The 18,547-nt window shown below is 42.6% G+C and overlaps 1 protein-coding gene; it reads left to right on the forward strand.

Moving 5' to 3' along the window:
- The first annotated feature begins 9,245 nt into the window (after positions 1–9,245).
- GSTUM_00009848001 (uncharacterized protein) lies at positions 9,246–17,465 on the forward strand. XM_002840951.2 has 7 exons: positions 9,246–10,114; positions 10,199–12,767; positions 12,966–13,269; positions 13,335–13,396; positions 13,463–14,789; positions 15,165–16,049; positions 16,119–17,465. The coding sequence occupies exons 2-7, from the start codon at positions 11,482–11,484 to the stop codon at positions 16,764–16,766; spliced, it is 4,512 nt and encodes a 1,503-aa protein (XP_002840997.1). The 5' UTR covers positions 9,246–10,114; positions 10,199–11,481; the 3' UTR covers positions 16,767–17,465.
- Positions 17,466–18,547: the final 1,082 nt, after the last annotated feature.

Genomic DNA, 18,547 nt, shown 5'->3' on the forward strand with positions numbered 1-18,547 from the left:
TACTAGAGACCAATACATTTACATCCACCAGAAGAGTCTAGAACTCCAAAAGACACTACCAAATAAGCTAGCGAACTTCACGAAGTGTTGCAACTGGGTTTTGGAATACGTTATAATCAAGGGATGATCCTCAATACTACAATGGTTACTGAAACCTATTACCCAGAGAGCAACGAAGGGTTGCCAACCAAGGGATTAATTACCAATCTGGTGGAATAGCTTCCTACGAGTGGATAAAAAGTCATCCAGAGAAAATCTATTGGTTGGGTATGGAGTTACAAAGGATCAGAGTCAGACGACCTACGATAGTTGTAATAACGACCACCTTTGTAGATATAGCCATAGATAAAACTGATCATTTTATCAATGGCGAAAACAATTGGAGCCAACTCAGTTCAACTTAAGAACTAGGCCATAAGTCCAAAGACTCTGCTAATCGGGATATTACTATTGGAGACGGTACATTTCCTAAGAAGAAATATCATAATGACCGAAGAGGGTGTGATGGTTTTCAGGGTCCACAGGTGTTCGCACCTTGGAAGAAAACTCGACGTTGTGAATTACGATTAAAGAAGTACATAGTTGTATGATAAATAGATGTAGTCCGCGAACATTCAGATGCGGAATATAAATATCGAAGTAACTCCCAAGCTTTAGACATCATCAAGCAACGGAGAAGAGACCTTAACAATATAATATTGTTTTTATGATTCTACCCTACTTTACCTATTTTACTTCACTCCTAGTAGTCATAAATGAAATGAGCAAAGTTCGAGCCTTCCTAGACAATCTCCGTCTATAAAAACGAATCTCGATTGGCCTAAATAAGCTTGAAGTCTATCAAGTTGTCTCTGCCTAACATATAGTCACAGGACACATCTGAAATAGATATATATAATGATGCGTAGACCCTGTATAGGAGCCAGAGATGGGTGTTGAAAACCAGAGATACTGATTCTGAGTGGGGTTACCCTACTTAAAGTAGTCTCTAAGTATTGAATCCCAGTACTCTAAACAGATTCCTAACATTACTATCCAGTATTGTGACTTTCTTGTTACTAGAATAGTATCATCTATGATAAGTAAGATATAGGTATAGTGTGAATTTTACTTTTTTACACCACCTAAAGGATAGTTTATTTATAATTGGCTAGTTAGAAGTAAACCACCTAGACTTATTTAGATTTTATGTTGTTTGATTGTTGACAACTGTAATAAGATGTCACAAATGTGGCTTGGCAAGGAAACGGTTTTCGCATGACATATAGTTATGAGTCACAGGTATGTTATTGTTTCACACATATGACTCATTCGAGTTATATGATTTGTTATGTGTGGGATTTGTGATGCTTTCGTACATGGCTCAAATATGAGTCATGGGACTTGCTCCTAGCGAGTGTGCCTTGCGAGTGTGCCTCGTGGGTATGCCTTGCACATATGATTTATGTTTTGCACATGACCTCATTATGAGATCATGGGTTTTACACATATGACTCAGTCGAGTCATATGACTTGCTTATTGTGTTATGATTGGTTTATGAGTTTTTGCACATGACCTCATTATGAGGTCATGGGTTTTGAGCATGTGACCATTTTGGTCACATGATTAGTTTGTTATGATTTGGTTTTGTACATGTGACCACTTTGGATCACATGACTACGGATGGGAAGAATACTATATAAGGAGGCCGATGTGGCTAAGGAGGATAGGTTCTTCACGCTTTGTTCTAAGTACTTTTCCTACTTATTACTTTAACGAATATAAAACACCTTTACGATTTTTATCGTTATTGCAACGTTATTGTTATGCCAAGGAAAGTTCTTTACGAAGAAGAGTTAGAGAAAGCTTATGATAGGTGTTCCCGATAAAAGACAGAGGTCTTGTACTATCGGTAATGTAGGCAGAGGCCTAGCGCTATTATAGGATGAAGAAAAGAAGAAGAAAGAGGAGAAAAGTATCGTTCCCTATCGCTAAGAACTAACCATCCCAGGAGGGATCGTTAAATAAGAGTTAAAATAGATTAGAACCTCAAATTATTTGGTATGTAGGAATTTGTGTACAGAGGCTTAGCTGGTTTCTTTATTTGTATTTATTGGAAACTTGTAAATAAAATCATTAAAGTATAAGGATAAAAGATTCTGTCACAAATCAGATTATAACAAGGCAGATTGAAGAAGTGGAATAAAGGTTTTCACATGACTCCCAGTTGTGAGTCATATGATGTTACAACTTTCACGCGTGACTCATACTTATAAGTCATGAGTTTCACATATATAATGCATTTAGTATACATGACTTGTTATAAGGATTATGATTGGTTTAGTTATATTGTACAGTTGACTCATATGAGTTAACTGAAGATTTCATATGACTCACGATTATGAGTCATAGAATATGGTGATGCGAAGATATGAGTCACACAGGGTTAGGGTTGAGTAAGATATCAGAATAAATTGCAAGATCTAGGGACCTCCAAGATAACATACTTTGTCACTCCTATTTTCCTCCTACATTGTTTGACAACATCACAGTCAACTATCATGGGCCATCTACTCTCCCCTCTGCCCCATTGGTGGTTCCTGCTTAGGGGTACAGTTTCTCTTCAGTGGCCTCTCCCAACTCAGCCTTACTTGTTCTCTATCCTCTTAATAGGAGAGTTATTTGGGCCTTGCCCAGTAGTACTGTCTTACTTGGGAAGCTTGCTTAGCTTTTGTACAGTCAGCTTCCTCTCTTCACTTCTGGTCTGTGCTGGCTGTGGCGGAAGTCTTTCTCTCCACTTGCACAATCACCTTTAGAGAACATTTTGGCTAGTAACTTCAGGGTCTATCTCATAGTGAGATTTGACCATACCCTTCTAGTCACTCAGTTCAAGTTGTAGTCATCTTCCTCTCCTCACTCTTTCCTTTCCTTACCACCTGTGGGATCTCTTCCACTAAGTGACACGATCTCTCAGAGAACAAGGAACTACATGAGAGATGTAGTAATACGGCAACAGTTCAGTTATATGACAGGGTTTTTTCTGGGGCCTCTGACCCTCCCTCCACCTTTCAACTTTGCTTGTATCAGCTTACACCCTACTGTCTCTCCTCCTTCAGCTGGCTGCCTACTGCTGGGTGGTATTCTCTCTACCAAACCATCTACTCCTTAGATCTGGCACCGTAACCCCATTTCTTGGCTCATGCAATTTGGTATTATACTACTTCCTAGGTTCAGCAGGCTTGGGGCATCAGCCTTTAGGCCTACTACTGGCTACTCACTTTGGAGGTGGTTTTACATCTGGCAATCTGGCAATAGTAGATGGTAGTATACTTTTCTTTGTGGTTTTTCGGTAGTTTATAGGTAGATATTTTTCCTTATGCTTTCCTGCCTAGTTTGTTTGGTTTCCTTACTATTGGCTATGTGTAGTTAGTGGGTGGGTTTTCTTTCAAGTGAGGAATGTTCTTGGATATTTGGTTGGCTTCTAGGCAAAACTCTGTTATGTTCAAGTCATGGTGTCTGAGGACCGGGCACCTGAGTTGATCGTCCTTGGAGTGTGTATTGTTAGGCCCATACCAGAGGGTCCTGGGGGTACGGATTTTCTCTTGGTCTAGGGTAAAGGGATCTTCTTAATGCTATAGCTTAGTGCTGTATGTGATGTTCTTATATCTTAAATAAGTAACTAAATGATTCTAAGAAAGAAAGAAAAAGGACATTCAGTACAGCACACACCATCACTCCTATTTTCCTCCCACATAGTTTGACAACTCCACGTCAACTATCATAGACTCCTGCACTCTCCTCTGCACTCTAGCTGGTTTCTTCCTGGGAGTACAGTTAACTCTACTCTCCTCTCCTGCCTTTACCTCACTTGTCTCTTGGCTTCTTGATGTGGAGGTTATCTGGGCTTATCCAGTAGTCCTGTCTTGCTAATAGAGGCTCACTTAGCATTGGCAAGGTTGGCCTCCTCTCTTCCTTTCCGGTCAGTGCTGGTGATGGTGAACGCCTTTCTCCCCACTTGCATGATTTCTATTGGAGAACACCTTAGCTAGTAACTTCTGGGTCTGTCTCGCAGTGAGATTTGGCTATACTCTCCCAGTTGCCTAATTCAAGTTACAATTGCCTTCCTCTTCTAGCCCTTCTGCCTCCCTACCTGCTCATAGGATCCCTTCCACTAAGTGGCGTTATCTCTCAGAGAACAAGAAACTATATAAGAGACTTAGTAATATGGTAATGGTTCAGTTTCAGCTAGGTTTACACTGGGGCCTCTGGCCCTTTCTCCTTCTTTCTCTTCAGTTATATCGGCTGGTATCATACTACTATTGGCTGATATCCTACTACCATTCCCTCTTTTGCTAACTCGGGTAGCCCCATTGGCTCTCCCAAATAGACAGCTTGGAACTCTCATTTCACCACTACCTCTTACCTACAGTGAGCCCTCTTTCCTTATGGTTTCTCCTACTTATCTCTGCAGGCCATATGTTCCAGACATATATTTATGTCATTTATCCAGTGTGCCTATTCATTATTTTGACTTCACCAGTGTAGTCTGTCTCACAGATTGGGCCCAGTATCAAGTCATTGTAGGTGAGAGGTTAGTTTCAGCTGGCAGTTTGGGGTTTCCTTGGTTTGTATTTTCTTCTGTTCAGTTGGGGGTGTATTGTCGGAATTGTAGATTTCCTTGCTTTGAATAATGGGTTTCTGGGCTTTCTGTCTTTACTGTTTGTAGATAGGCATGTGGGAGACTGGCACGGGATTTTTTAAATCAAGGACAGGTTGGATATTAGTGGCTCTAAGTAAGACCCCTCAGCATTCAAGTTGTGGGATCTCAGCATTGGGCACCTGGCTGCTAGTGTTAGCCTTTCTGGGATTATGGTTTTTCTACTGGCTACTGGAGAACATGGCAGGGAGGAGGTAAGGGTCTCCATAGTACTAGCTGATAGGACTCCCGAACCTTATTTACATAAAACTGGTAAAATAAAAGGATAACAAAAAAAAAAGGAAAAAAAAAGAGGACCTCCAATACAGACTTCTCATGCAATCACTTAAGTTCTTTCCTAAACTACAAGTTATATCAATACTTTATATACACTTTCGCAACATTATATGAGAAAGTATTCTTGCTTATAAGAGGTAATGCGAGTACAATATTATCCTCACTAGCAGAAGTAATAGTGATGATAGGAACTCTCTGAGCTATCAAGGTATCTGGGAGACAGAAGAGGTAAGGTCATTACCTGTTGAAGAACTAAGTATAGAGGAGTAGGATTGTTACAGATTCTCTATTATTCTTTTCTATATATAACTGTCTAAATAGAACCTTCATACTCCTTAACTATCTCATATACCTTTACTACTAGTTTGTATCTAACCTTCTATATATAGCATGATATGAGAAAGTATTATTCAAATTAGTAGATTACTATATATATTGATATAGTATGAGGAAGGATTAGTTGTATATCATTACTAGTTGTATGATATGAATAGTTGACTTGTAATACTTTCAAATATTCTTATGTTCTCCAAATGTATAAGGCATGTATAAAGATATAAAAATACACTAGCTTTTAAGATGCAAGAGATTTGTTTTCTGATATGAGGAACTTCTATATAGATTTAAGTAATTATTTCTATACTAATAAAAATGAAGCTAAACTTATTTAAATTAACAAGAAAGTTCTACATATCTAAATAATTATATATTTATAAAATACTAGTCTTAATGTTTACTCTAGAGGAAAATAAAAATAAAAAGAGAAGCAGTTATTGAATTATATAAATTTTAATGCAAAATCTCATAAAAAAAAAGTTCTGATCTAGATTTTGATTCAAAATATCCTCAATCATATTAGTATAATATTAAATTAGTAAAAGAAATTAAAAATTAAAAACTTGTAATACAAAATTACTCTATACTTTTTATTAAATAAAATTAATAAAATATAGATTTCTTTATAAATCTGATAGTAGGAAAAAACAATTATATATCTAATAAAAATAAGATAATTAGTTTTAAGTATCTAAAAAAAGCTAGATTTAATTTCTATTATTTTATTATACTAAAATAATATCTATAATAAGGTAATACTTCTCTACGTTACTGTTATCTTGCCTTTTATATATTGGTAAAATAATTTCCACTATTAGTAACTTAAATAGACTTTTTTTAATTATTCTTCAGTTGTGGTAATAAGAAGTAGTAATAGTACTAATACTTAAAGTTACATATTAGAGAAAATTGAGTAGAAGTTAGAAATTGTTTTTTTATAGAATTCAAGTTTATAGAAACTTTTTTCAATAACAGTATGTCATGGACATTTACTATAAAATATCAGTTAATACTTAATATTTTAATATAGTAATAAATCTATTAGAAAAATTCTACTTTCAAATAAATACATGCAGTACTGGTTTATTTTCAAAAAAATATTTCAATTTTTTATAAGTTTTTATGAAGTGTGTTTTCCTGCTTAAAAACTGAAGAGTTATTTTCTTAACCATGAGTGAATCCTTAAATTTTGCTAGTATTGGCTAGTGTTTTACAAAAAGGGACTAAGATTTACTAGTATTGTATGAGTTTTCTTGTTTAACTTTATCATCTAACAGGTTTGATTTTTGAATTACTTAACTACCATTACTCATATTATCTTATTTGATCAAAATATACAAATATTAAATGAATAAACTCCAAGTTTAAGTGGAAACAACTTGAATTATATAATTGTGTTGGTAAACAGAAGAGGTAAAGTTAATATTTCTTACAAATAACTTGGTAAGAAAGATGGAAATACAAGTACTTGCACAGTAATATATCTCTCAGGTGGGGTGGACTTCTCGGCCAAGAAATTTACTTTACTAGTTAGATAGAATGTATATATTTTCTTACATATAGTATAAGAGTTCTTAATCAGATTTACAGTACAAACTCAACACACTTCTATGATAATATTATGTTGCTATCGACTCCAGATTGTGGAGCTGGAAACAAAAATCACCAGGCAAAAGTTGACCCTTTGCCATGATAAATAGAGACATTTGAGAATGCAACGGGCTTGGTACAGATTTAAAACGCCTTGCACCGTAGATACAGTACAGAAGAGCTAACTTCAGCTGGGCTGAACGAGCACCGGTACTCGGATACCAGTTTCAAAAAATTAATCCTAACTACCGTATACCGATACCAGGGTCAGTTACGTGTACTAGTACATTCCCAATGAATGGTAAAGTAGTTTCCGATCTGTAACTAAGTCTAATGATTCTAAAGAGAGAGAAAACTCGGCAAACACTCCGCGATTTCCCGTTTGCCAGAAGGGGTACTAATATGTATTTACGGCAGTTTGACCAATACCGGTACGACGGTGTTCACGGATTAACACCCACATCCAAGTATTTCCGGAGTGTCCACTCCTGGGCACCTCGCTCCGGTCCCCCGCCCCACACACCCAACCGACCCTCAGGTTCGCTAATCAAAATGACAACCCAAACCCACAACTATTCCAAAGCACCACTGCCGATGCGGTACTATTCGAGCACACCCGCCGCCACACAAGGAAAGGAAAGGGAGGGAGGGAAGTGAGAGAGGTCATTTCAACAAAAAGCTCTAAACCCTTCTTCCTCCATCCATTGGGGGAGAGAGAAAATGGAACAGAACGAGAGGATAACCTATGATACCTAGCTTCATTAAATTTTGTCTTATTTATTTTTCTCTCCAGTCACGCTCCCCATTGACTGCTTGCTTGATTGGATACGGTTCTCCCTTTGCCATCCTTGTCGGAGGGCTGTCGATCGGACGGCTATCTGTAGGGAGTCTCAGCCTGCCAGGATAATACCTCTAAATTACCGGTAGATTGAAACCATGGCGGTCCAGCGCGGCTCGAATAAGAGATCCGTAATCCATGAACCGCGGACTGGGTAAATAGGCAGCGGTAACTTAGCGGTACCAGTACCGGCTCTGGAGGTGATTAACAAAGCGGGTTGCTGGTTCAGAGATACTCGGTACTCGTACAATGTCGAGCTTAATAAAGCAAGGAGGGTGGGTGTAGTCTAATGACTACCGCGCCGGTAGTGTTGAAAAGTTTTCAAGTTGACAGCATCCCACACCTTGGAACTCCAACTAAAAACCCCACCTTTCTCTTCACATTAGTCTCTACGAGTAGTCTATGGATTTTGTCAATCAGCGAAATTATATCATGAATCGAGAAATCTCCACGCGTACTGCGGTGAACCCCCTGGAACCGTAGTACATATCCCAGATCTGAGTCAGCACGGCGAGACTCCCTACTATATTCGGTTTTAGGGAGGGCGTGGGGAGAAATGATCTGCGGGCTTGTTGAGTGCTCGAGTACGTAATTTATGAGTAGACTGCATCAAAGAAGTGGTTGTACTCGAGCAGTGGGGGAGGAGCTTTGGCGGGTGCGGTGTGGTAAGTTATCATAAGAATGAAGAGTTGGAGAAGGCAGGTGGGGAGGAGAGGAGAGGAGGGAAAGCGTGGTTCTGCTGGTGTACCGGTACAGTACTGTACGAGGAGGAGTGGGAGGAAAAGGTGATACGGTACTGCACTCGAGCAGCCTAAGCATGGAATCATGGAGGTTGGGGAAAGGTTGTTCCTTTCCTTTCTTTTTTCTTTTACAGCGCTATACGCGAGTCAAGTCAATCCAGGGTGCAAAAGTGGTCGTACTCGAGTACCTTTCGGGAGAGGAGGACAAGAAGTGTCCTTATACTGCTAGTGTTGTGATGCGGTGCTGCTGTCGTGATATGGTACTAGTAAGACAGGCTGGGACGGATAATCCCTTTTCTCTTCGGTGCTCCACCGGCAATGTGGGTTTTCAGCGGCCCGACTAATTTGAAGTACCGATACTTCTACTGTAGGAATCCGAAATATAGCATGATGCTCTACTCACCCACTACAATACTCGAGTACTTGTTCGAGTACAGTACTTGTACATTACAGATCGATACGAGTACGGCAGAAGCAGAATGATACGGGCAGAGTAATGAGTGTGCAGTACTCGTACAGTCTGAGCAGCCCCAATCCGTTCCAGGAATGTAAATGATCTGTGCCTCATATGATACATGCGGCCGGGAATAAGCAATTAATAGGCCAACCAACCAATCAATCAATCATTCCCCAAGACGTAAAACCCCCCAACGGCCGAACTTCTGAAAGGAGAAAGAGTTTTGCCCTTCCTCCACAAGAGAGAGGAGGGCCGCAAAGTGGGGGCGGCAGTTATCTAGGGGAAATCTTGCATCGCGAAAAATCGATTACCCGCCTACTACGATACGAGTGGAGAGTTTGGAGTTTTTTTTTACGACCGATTTGTTCCTGCTACGGTATGCGAGTAAGTCACATACTATCCTTTGGGACAGTACTCGAGTACCGGTAGGGTGAGATCCTTGTGAATACCGGGTAGGAGTAACGGTTTCTGTGGTGTTTTCCTGTTGGAACCTGCTTCTTCGGTTACTAGGCCGGTGGATTGGTGCATGAGATGAGAATTGGGTACGGTAGACTTTCTTTTGTTGTTGTTTTTTGTTTTGAAGGGAAGTGATATGATCTTTTATTTGATGTGATGTTGGTTTCCTTTTGGTTATCTCATTTTTTTAGGGCGATTGGATTGGTGGTGGAGGGGGAGGTATCATAACGGCTTTGAGCTGGAGTTTTATTCGTCTATCAAGCCTTCCTTCGCGCCACATAGTTGCGGGCTGCCACACCTGCATCATGCAGCCAAATATATGCATGCCCCTGCACACCCGTGCTGTACAGTACTCTTGACCTTTGCACAATTTGTTCAAAGACGCTCAGCTTCGCCCAGCTACCACCATTTCAATAGCAAGTCGTCCCCCCCCTCAGACTGTTTCATATTCCTCTCTTCCTCTCCTTCCATCTCACTCGGCTTTTTTCAACTATTACCTTCCCCTCCTCTCCCCTCCTTCCCGCTTGCTCACTTGTGTTTATATTTTTCCGTTTTTGATTGTTCGTTGCGAGATGATCTTCTTTTGAAATCTGAATCGTAAAACGGTGTGTGGCAGTAAGCGGACGTTTAGCTTTATCGTGAAGTGGTCAGATATTCTAGGATCGTCGCGTTTCCATTCGGCCCACAGTTCGCAGGAGGAACCTGCCGAGCAGATACTCTTTGTGTAAGTTTTCCGCTCCCTCTCTTTAGTCGGCCTCTCCTCCCGGTACTTACCAGTGTTTGTGATCTCTTCGGTTGTGTTGAAAAGGCAGTGGACAGGGAATCTGTACTCGCCCTACATAACGAACAACTCCACAAGCAGCCTTGCTTGCACAGCGCTAAGAAAGTGATGGAAAGTTAGAAATCCACAGACTGATACGTTGACGCCGTACCCTACAAAATTTTTGACAGTTGCCGAGAAAGAGACCGAGAAGCGAGAGAGAGGAAGAGCGCAGGAAAAAAAAAATCAATCAATCAATAGCTTTAGGCCGTCGACAATTCCTTTTTCTTTCTTCTAATCCTGTCACTTTCTGCTTCGACTTGGCTCTGCTCTTTTTCACTTCTGATTACCCCTCCGCTTCTTCTTAACCATTTCTTTATATCTTTTGTTTTTAAAACCCTTTATTTGTTTTCTCTTTCTCTGCTTCTATTTGCCATTTTCCCTTTTTTTTCTCTTCTCTGGTTGGCCTATTTTTGGATCCAGCTCGTTCAGGCATTGGGATTGGGAGAAAGATCGACCCTCGAGATTCAAGTGCTGGGGTGAGAAGCCGTTGAAAGGGAGGGCACAGGGCCCGAGTGAGGAAGCTGAGAGCGAGGAAGAGAAAAAAAGTGCGGGTGAGAACAGCTCCGTCGGTTGGACAAAATAAGAGGGAGAAGGTTTTAGGGGGACAGAGAAAGAGAAGAGAGTGAGGAGGAGTGAAAAATACAAGCTTGAGTCGGGTTTGGACTGGCTTCCTTGAGGTAAGCGGATCTTGACAGGAGGGAGACGGTTGGCCGTCTCACATGTCTGCTATCTGTCTCTGCTGCTAGCGTTTCCATCGAAATTCCTCGTTCCCCCCCCCCCCCAAATCCCAGCCCTGCCAGCCACCCAGACTCATCGTCACAGAGGCTGTTCCGAGGAATAAAACCCCAATTACACCCAAGGGGGAGGCTGTGGCAGTGAAGCCCGCAGAAGAAGTGGGAAGTGGTTCCAGTGGTTTGGAAAGCCTTTTCTTTTTCTTTTTTTTCTTTTTCCCCACCATCTCCGTCATTATCATCACTTTTATTCCACCGCATTCGCGAGCAGATAGGGACAGCGGTAAACAGGGAAGGAAAATTACAAGAATAGCAGAGGTACAAACCACCGGACGGATCAGCTAATTAATGCAGCAACCGTCTAAGCAGGACCCCTCGGCAAAGACGAAACTGCCGTCACCGTCTCGCGTCATCCCAGGACCGCTGCCTGGTGTTGCCTTCATCAACCTCCTTGCCTATTTCACTTCTACAGTGTCGGTCACCGTCGCCACAAACCTTCTTCAGCCCTGAGCTTTGCTATAGACACCGCTTCTCGGAATGTTGCCTTCACCCGCTTTCCATCGACATCAGAGTGATCAGACGGGAGCTCGAGCTGCCGCTGCACCTATACTAATGTCCAAACTTCTACATCCTTCCAACCCTAACGCTCCGAATCCGCACTATTTTCAGCACCACCAACCTAATCTTCAACACCCGAGTATTTCACAAGGCCTGCCTACTCGACCAATGTATCGAGCCCAACCCTTCTCGGCAGCCGTGCCCACCCCTTCCCAACATACGTACCAGGAGAACTTACTTCGACGGAAGACGCCATCGGGCACCCTCCCCGCTGCGTATGACGCGGCCCCGATGGAGTGGTCCAGGCCAACTAAACACATTCTCCTTCCCACACCGCAATCAAATAGCCCACAAGTCCATTCAGACCCTCAGCTTACGAGACATTTATCCTGGGATAATAACGTTGGGCAAGGAGTGAGACCCTGGGATGGGGGAGGGGAATTGAGAAGTGCGGATATGATAGTTGGTGGAGGAAATATTGCTCCAACAATGTGGGTCACCCAGCCTAGTGGTCAGGCATCGTTGGACGACAACCTAGACCCATATGTTCGACAGTTTTTACTTCAGCAAAATCAGATGGTTCCACCAATATCCGATAACATCTACATAGGGGGGAGGCCTTGTGGTTTTCAACCTTTCTACAACCCTATAACAGCACCAACCGCTTCCTGCGAGGATTTTAATAGTTTAATGAGCTGCGGTAACTACAATCCCGTGCCGAGAGATAGCAACTGGTACGGTCATTATGGTGCATGGGGGAATGGAAACACGACTCCTACGCAGCTACCACAAGCTCCTGTATACTATGTGAACTCGGTTTATACTCCATCGCCGCATCAAACAAATGGAGCCCTGCTATGGACATCCCAGCAGCTTCCAGCAATAGATTCTGTTTCTGTATCAACATTTCCGCCGCACATAACGTCGCCATATCCACTGAATTCCCCCTTGGTAAATACCCCTGAGGTTCAACTTCAGCATCTTCAGCTTGATGGGCCAAGCTCCAATCCTGCTCACCACGATACCACAAACCCTCAGTTTCGGGATAAGATCTTAACATGGGCTCATGGAGTTTATGTCGACCTTCTGGCTGCTCTGCAAGCGCAGCAGAGACAGCCAGAGGGTAATTCTCCGGAAGCTAATAGGTCACGGACACAGTTAAAGGTTAGATTATTTCCTCGGCCTCCGTTACAATCTCAGATGGACAACTGGCGATCTAATAATGCCCGTACCCAACAGCTCTTTTCCGCGCCAAGCCCCATGCCGTCACCCCAAAATGTTATGCCTGGGGGATTTGTTGTGAATAGAGAAGTTACGGACCGAAGGAAACGGATAAGGCCTAGTATCGGCCAAGAGCAAAATCATCCGGAAATTGGCACATCTTCATCTCATTCAAATGCACTATTCGAAAATAATGATGAGTTTTTTGGCGGAGTTGATGGAGTACACATTCCTGACGGCAGTGACAATCCCTCTGAGCACAGCACTCATGGTATTTGGTCCAGCGGTGAGCAAGCTTACGAGAAGAAACAGCCGAGGGATTGCTACTCTGCAGGCTCATTACACCCAGCTTCTAGTGGCATCGGTAATAATGCGGCACACATGCTCAATATTACACCCCTTGGTGGCCTTGGTAGTGTGATCAATCAAAGGCCATCATTAGCGACTGCCTCAGCTATGGCGGCGTTGGACATGTTGAACGAGTTATGTGCGGGCAGTAATTGGGTTTGGCTTGACGGGATGCTTTTGGGAGGATGTTTAGCATATGTTTGTGCCATTTTCACCATGTTTTTATCCCTAGGCAAAAGGGGCGAGTCTAATGCTTCCAGCAGGGTTTGGGTGACCTAAATAGAGCGATTGACTGGTATTCCAAAATCTTGGAGGTGGATCACGGGTACAACCTCTCACGGTGTCCAATTCTTGTTTCATCTAAAGATGCTGACATCTCTCATGTACATAGTCACGTGGAAGCATTGTCAAATTTAGCTGCGACGCTTCTTTCTTTAAACCGACGTGAGGAAGCAGAGCAATATTGGATTCGTGCAGTCAAGAAACGCCCCAGTTATTTCGAAGCAGTTGAACATTTGGTCGGTCTGCTTTGTGGCGAGCACCGCGGGAAAGAGGCTGTCGATATCATCAATTTTGTCGAGTCTAAGCTTCGCCGCCCAAACCGCTTGAATGGAAGAAATCCTAGTCTTAGCAGCAGTGGGTCTGGTGATGAATCGGCCTCAACGTCTCTTTCAGCTTCACCAGAGTTAAAGTTTGATTACGACGCAGAGGAAAACCATGCCAAATTTCCTTCGGCTAAGAGCGCTGTATACCATGGATCGAGCGAATTCCTTATTCCCTCCTCCGACAATGGTCGTATGCTAGCTTTGATACATGCAAAGGGAAATATGCTCTATACATTGGGGGATAATGCTGGCGCGGCCAAAGCCTTTGAGGATGCCGTATTGCTTGGTGCTGACATGCAACGTGGTGGAATAAAGGGGCTAATAAACAAGATTCTTGCTGCACTTAGACCAGCCGTCGATGGTGTCTGCGCCTCGGAAAAATTGTCTACAGCTAATCCAGGTGCAGTCTTGCTAACACCGGAGAAGGCTGTTCTCACCACTAAGTTCGTGTTCCCAACCGGAGAACTCCCGGGACTACGCGATATTCCAAGTGCGGCAGCCAAGCGAGCGGCCATATCCACTGCAAGTAATTCCTTACTTTCACTCGCAAAAATATTCCAAGACGGTATGTCGTCCGGGCATGGGGCAGGTGCGGGAGGGCCAAGGTCAGCTGCCGACGTCAAAGATATCCTAGCCCTGTACTATCTTTCCCTTTCATTACACCCTAGCCCCTCGACGGCCAATAATGTCGGCATTTTGCTAGCTAGCGTTCAGCAAGTGTCTGCGTTGACGACATCACCGCCTTCTATAATTCCGCGGTCGCCGGGTGTTGGGCAGGCATCTGGCATCAATCTTGCATTGCAGTACTATCACTTTGGTCTCAGCCTTGATCCACGCCACGCGCATTTATATACCAATTTAGGTAGCCTGCTCAAGGATATCAACCAATTGAATGCAGCAATCAAAATGTATGAACAGGCTGTTGCCTGCGACCCTACTTTCGATATTGCGCTCGCGAATCTAGCCAATGCGGTCAAGGATCAGGGTCGCATCGGTGACGCTATCGAGTTTTACCGCAGGGCAGTGAAAGCTAGTCCAGAATTTGCGGAAGCTGTGTGCGGATTAGCAAATGCCCTCAATAGTGTTTGCGATTGGAAGGGAAGAGGCGGCATTGTGAGGGATGGGGGGAATAGGGACCGATGGCATGTTGATGACAACGGGAGATTGATAGATGCTAAGGGAATTGGAACAGAGTCTAGTGGGTGGATGAAACGAGTTGTGGAGATCGTAGAGAAGCAGTTGGTAGATGGAGAACATTGGGGGAAAGGTGTAGTGGCTGTTCCGGAGGTCGCAGACACATTATTGAGGGAACTTGAGAAGGCGGACGGGGCGAGGTGGTCAGAGGAAAGGAAGAGATCGTTAGTAAAAAGAGTTGAAGGTTGGGCTGGAAAACCGTTTGAAGGAGCAAAGGTTATCCGACTCATCGAGAGGGCATCTCGCAGGACTGTCTGGAGGTGGTATCAGGAAAAATATGTCCAAGGTGTTGAGAAATCCTTGAATGAATATTCCAGGCCCACAGTTCCATCAAGCCTGTCAACCCCAAGCGCCCCAACAGTTCTCCCATTCCATACATTCACCTGTCCGCTTTCGGCCAAGCAAGTCAGAATGATCTCTCAGAGGAATGGTTTGCGAATATCCTGTTCTACATTACGAGCCCCATGGCTTCCGCCTCATGTTTTCCCACCACCAGCGCCACCAGCACCCTGCCTGAAAATTGGCTATGTTTCATCAGACTTTAATAATCACCCTCTAGCCCATCTAATGCAGTCCGTGTTTGGCCTCCATGACCCAGCCCGCGCCAAAGCTTACTGTTATGCTACCACAGCGAGTGATAACTCAGAGCATAGGAAACAGATTGAGAGGGAATCACCTGTGTTCCACGATGCCCACAGCTGGGGGCCAGATCGTTTGGTCCAACAAATTGTCAACGACGGCATCCATATCCTAATTAACCTTAATGGCTTTACACGAGGTGCCCGGAATGAGATATTTGCTGCTAGGCCAGCGCCAATTCAAATGAGCTTTATGGGATTTGCTGGCACTTTGGGGGCCGAGTGGTGTGATTATCTTTACGCCGACTCGACGGCAATTCCTAAAGAAACTCTGCGACCCTGGAGACGAAATGTCGATCTTGAGGATGAAGGACACGAAGGCACAACAAGTGATAATGGAGAATGGGTTTATTCAGAGAATATTATATTTGCCAAGTACAGCTTTTTTTGCTGCGACCATAGGCAGAGCGCGCCGGATTCAAAATCAAGACAATTAGGCTGGGAGGAAGAGCAGACACGTCGGTGGGCGAAAAGGAAGGAGCTATTCCCTCAACTTAAGCCGGATAATGTAATCCTTGGAAACTTTAACCAGCTATATAAAGTATGAGCACCCTCCTCCGGCCTCCCATACACCATTATCATTCAATATCACCACTAATCACTGTTACAGATCGAGCCAACAACCTTTAGAACCTGGCTCCGAATCCTCTCCCGCGTGCCCAAAGCCGTCCTCTGGCTCCTCCGTTTTCCCGACCTCGGCGAGAGCAACCTAAAAGCACTCGCAGTGGCCTGGGCGGGGGAAGAAATCGCCTCCCGCATAATCTTCACAGACGTTGCTCCAAAGCTCCAACACATATCCCGAGCACAAGTCTGCGACATCTTCCTCGACACGCCGGAATGCAACGCACACACTACTGCTGCAGACGTCCTTTGGTCTGGAACGCCATTACTGACCTTCCCACGACACAAGCACAAAATGTGTTCCCGCATCGCCGCTTCTATTCTCCGTGCTGCAGTCCCGCAGACGCCGGAGGGGAAGGCGATGGCTAATAGTCTTATTGTTGATAGCGAGGAGGAGTATGAAGACCGGGCGGCGGCGCTGGTGTCCAATCTCGTTTACGATAATGATGAGGGGAGGGGAGTTGGGCAATTGGGGACTATCAGGCAGGTGCTGTTTGAACATCGGTGGAAGTCGGCGCTCTTCGATACAAAACGCTGGGTGCGCGATTTGGAAGATGCCTATCATGAAGCATGGAGAAGGTGGGTTAGTGGTGAGGGGGGGGATATCTATCTTGAAGGGGTTCAGAAGATGAAATGATATGATACCTTGCTTTCCTTTGCTTTTGTTATACCCATACCATTATACCATACCCATCATAGCGTACCTTATCCCTAGCAAGCGGAAAATGCCCCTCTTTCCTAAACAGCATGCATCCTGTACCCATCTTCTGTTGTTTTCATTTTTTCGCATTTTCTATTCCTTATTCCTTTTGCGGGCGAACTGGGCAGTTGTTTTCTTCTTATTTCATTCATTATTAAGAACCAGCATGGCGGGGGTAGATTTTGCGGTTGCTTTATTGCTTGCTTGCTTGCTTGCTTGTTCACAGCCTTGCCTCATAGTATTTTTGATCATGGCTTAACTTAGCGAGTTGGCCTAGCTCTGCTTATTTATCTGTTGAAGATCACGATTTGCGTGGGCTGGGGGCTGGGTATGGTTAGGCGAACCGGTTTATTAAACTTATACCTGTGACCTCTTCGACAAATATGCAATAGGTGGCAAGCTATTTGGTGTTTGGGTGGAGTCTTCGAGGGAAAAGAAAAAATCAAGTCTCATTTTTACTACTTATGTCGGGGGTGGGTTGTTGGTTTAGTCTGGTGTTTTTATGATGGGTTTATTGGGTGTGTATACCGCAGTCTGCGGGTTTTGTGGAACTAGTATTGGATTGTTATGCCTTTTGGGATGGTATCATAGGGTGTTTAGATGGTTGAATCGTTGGGTTGGATTGCAGGGGAATTCGCTATAGTACTATAGCTTTGGTGTTATTTGGGGGTGCAAGTAGATTAGGCCGCGGTGATGTTTTTGCTGTTAGAGAAATAATGATTGGTCCGGGTGCTTGGTGGTTGTTAGATGAATAAAATTATTATACTGGCACAGTCGTGTCCGGAAAGTCCTCACACCCTTGTATAGTAATGGATATGATACCAGCTAATACTTCAACCTTGAACTTGTTCCAATAAATCAGCATGTAAATAAAATAAAATTTACTTCTAGATTATCAACCAGCCTGAGTAGAATTATGCATAAGAATAAAGTTAAAATATCTTTGATTTTTGACACTATGTTGACACTAGAATCTGTAAAGTTTAGTATAAAATTTTAACAAAAATTACCTATTATATACTTGGGTCTTGAACTATAAATATAGAAATTAATGCTTAAGATTTGGGAGATGATTTTAGATTAAACTAGGTGTAGTATAAACATTAAGGTAATTATAAATACATGAGTTAATATTACTAAAGCACTATAAAGAAACATTAAATATATGAGAGAACATTTTTTTACAGCTCTAAAATAACACTCATATCATAGAAGATAATACTCTTTAAAGATTGTATCAGGATCTTTAAAATTATTCAACACAACCATGTAGCTGAAGTTTATAATTAAAATATCTTCTATTTTATCAGATGAAAAATAGTTAAAGTTTTTATTTATAGACTACAATACTGGTAGATAGACAATAGTCAATAAAAAAACATACTATACTATAGGTTTAACCTATAATAAGATAGTAATTACCTGAATAGTATAAGCATATATTTAAAAAATTAAAATATATTATAAGTGTACAGGTTCCTGCCATGAACAGACTGAATACCAGGTAGTATTTAGAGTGGAAAGTCCATTGTAAAGAATGCTAAATCCCCCCTGTAAATAGTGAAAGTAGTTAGTATAAAAATAATCAAAAGATATATTCTTTATATAATATATATATTAAAGATTAAAAATATTGAAAATAATGATAAATACAAAAAGACTAGAAATTATTTAAAGTTCACTAGCAAGTATAACCTCCAGAAGTGGTGATGATAGCT

Source organism: Tuber melanosporum (genome assembly GCF_000151645.1).
Source record: "Tuber melanosporum whole genome shotgun sequence assembly, scaffold_61, strain Mel28".
NCBI lineage: Eukaryota > Fungi > Ascomycota > Pezizomycetes > Pezizales > Tuberaceae > Tuber > Tuber melanosporum.

Bases quoted from the DNA above. Each gene is read 5' to 3' on its own strand.
- GSTUM_00009848001 (XM_002840951.2), top strand. From the start codon at position 11,482: ATGTTGCCTTCACCCGCTTTCCATCGACATCAGAGTGATCAGACGGGA. The intron at 13,397-13,462 runs GTACAACCTCTC...TCATGTACATAG, and splicing joins ATCTTGGAGGTGGATCACGG to TCACGTGGAAGCATTGTCAA. The intron at 14,790-15,164 runs GTGAGGGATGGG...CAAGGTGTTGAG, and splicing joins GGAAGGGAAGAGGCGGCATT to AAATCCTTGAATGAATATTC.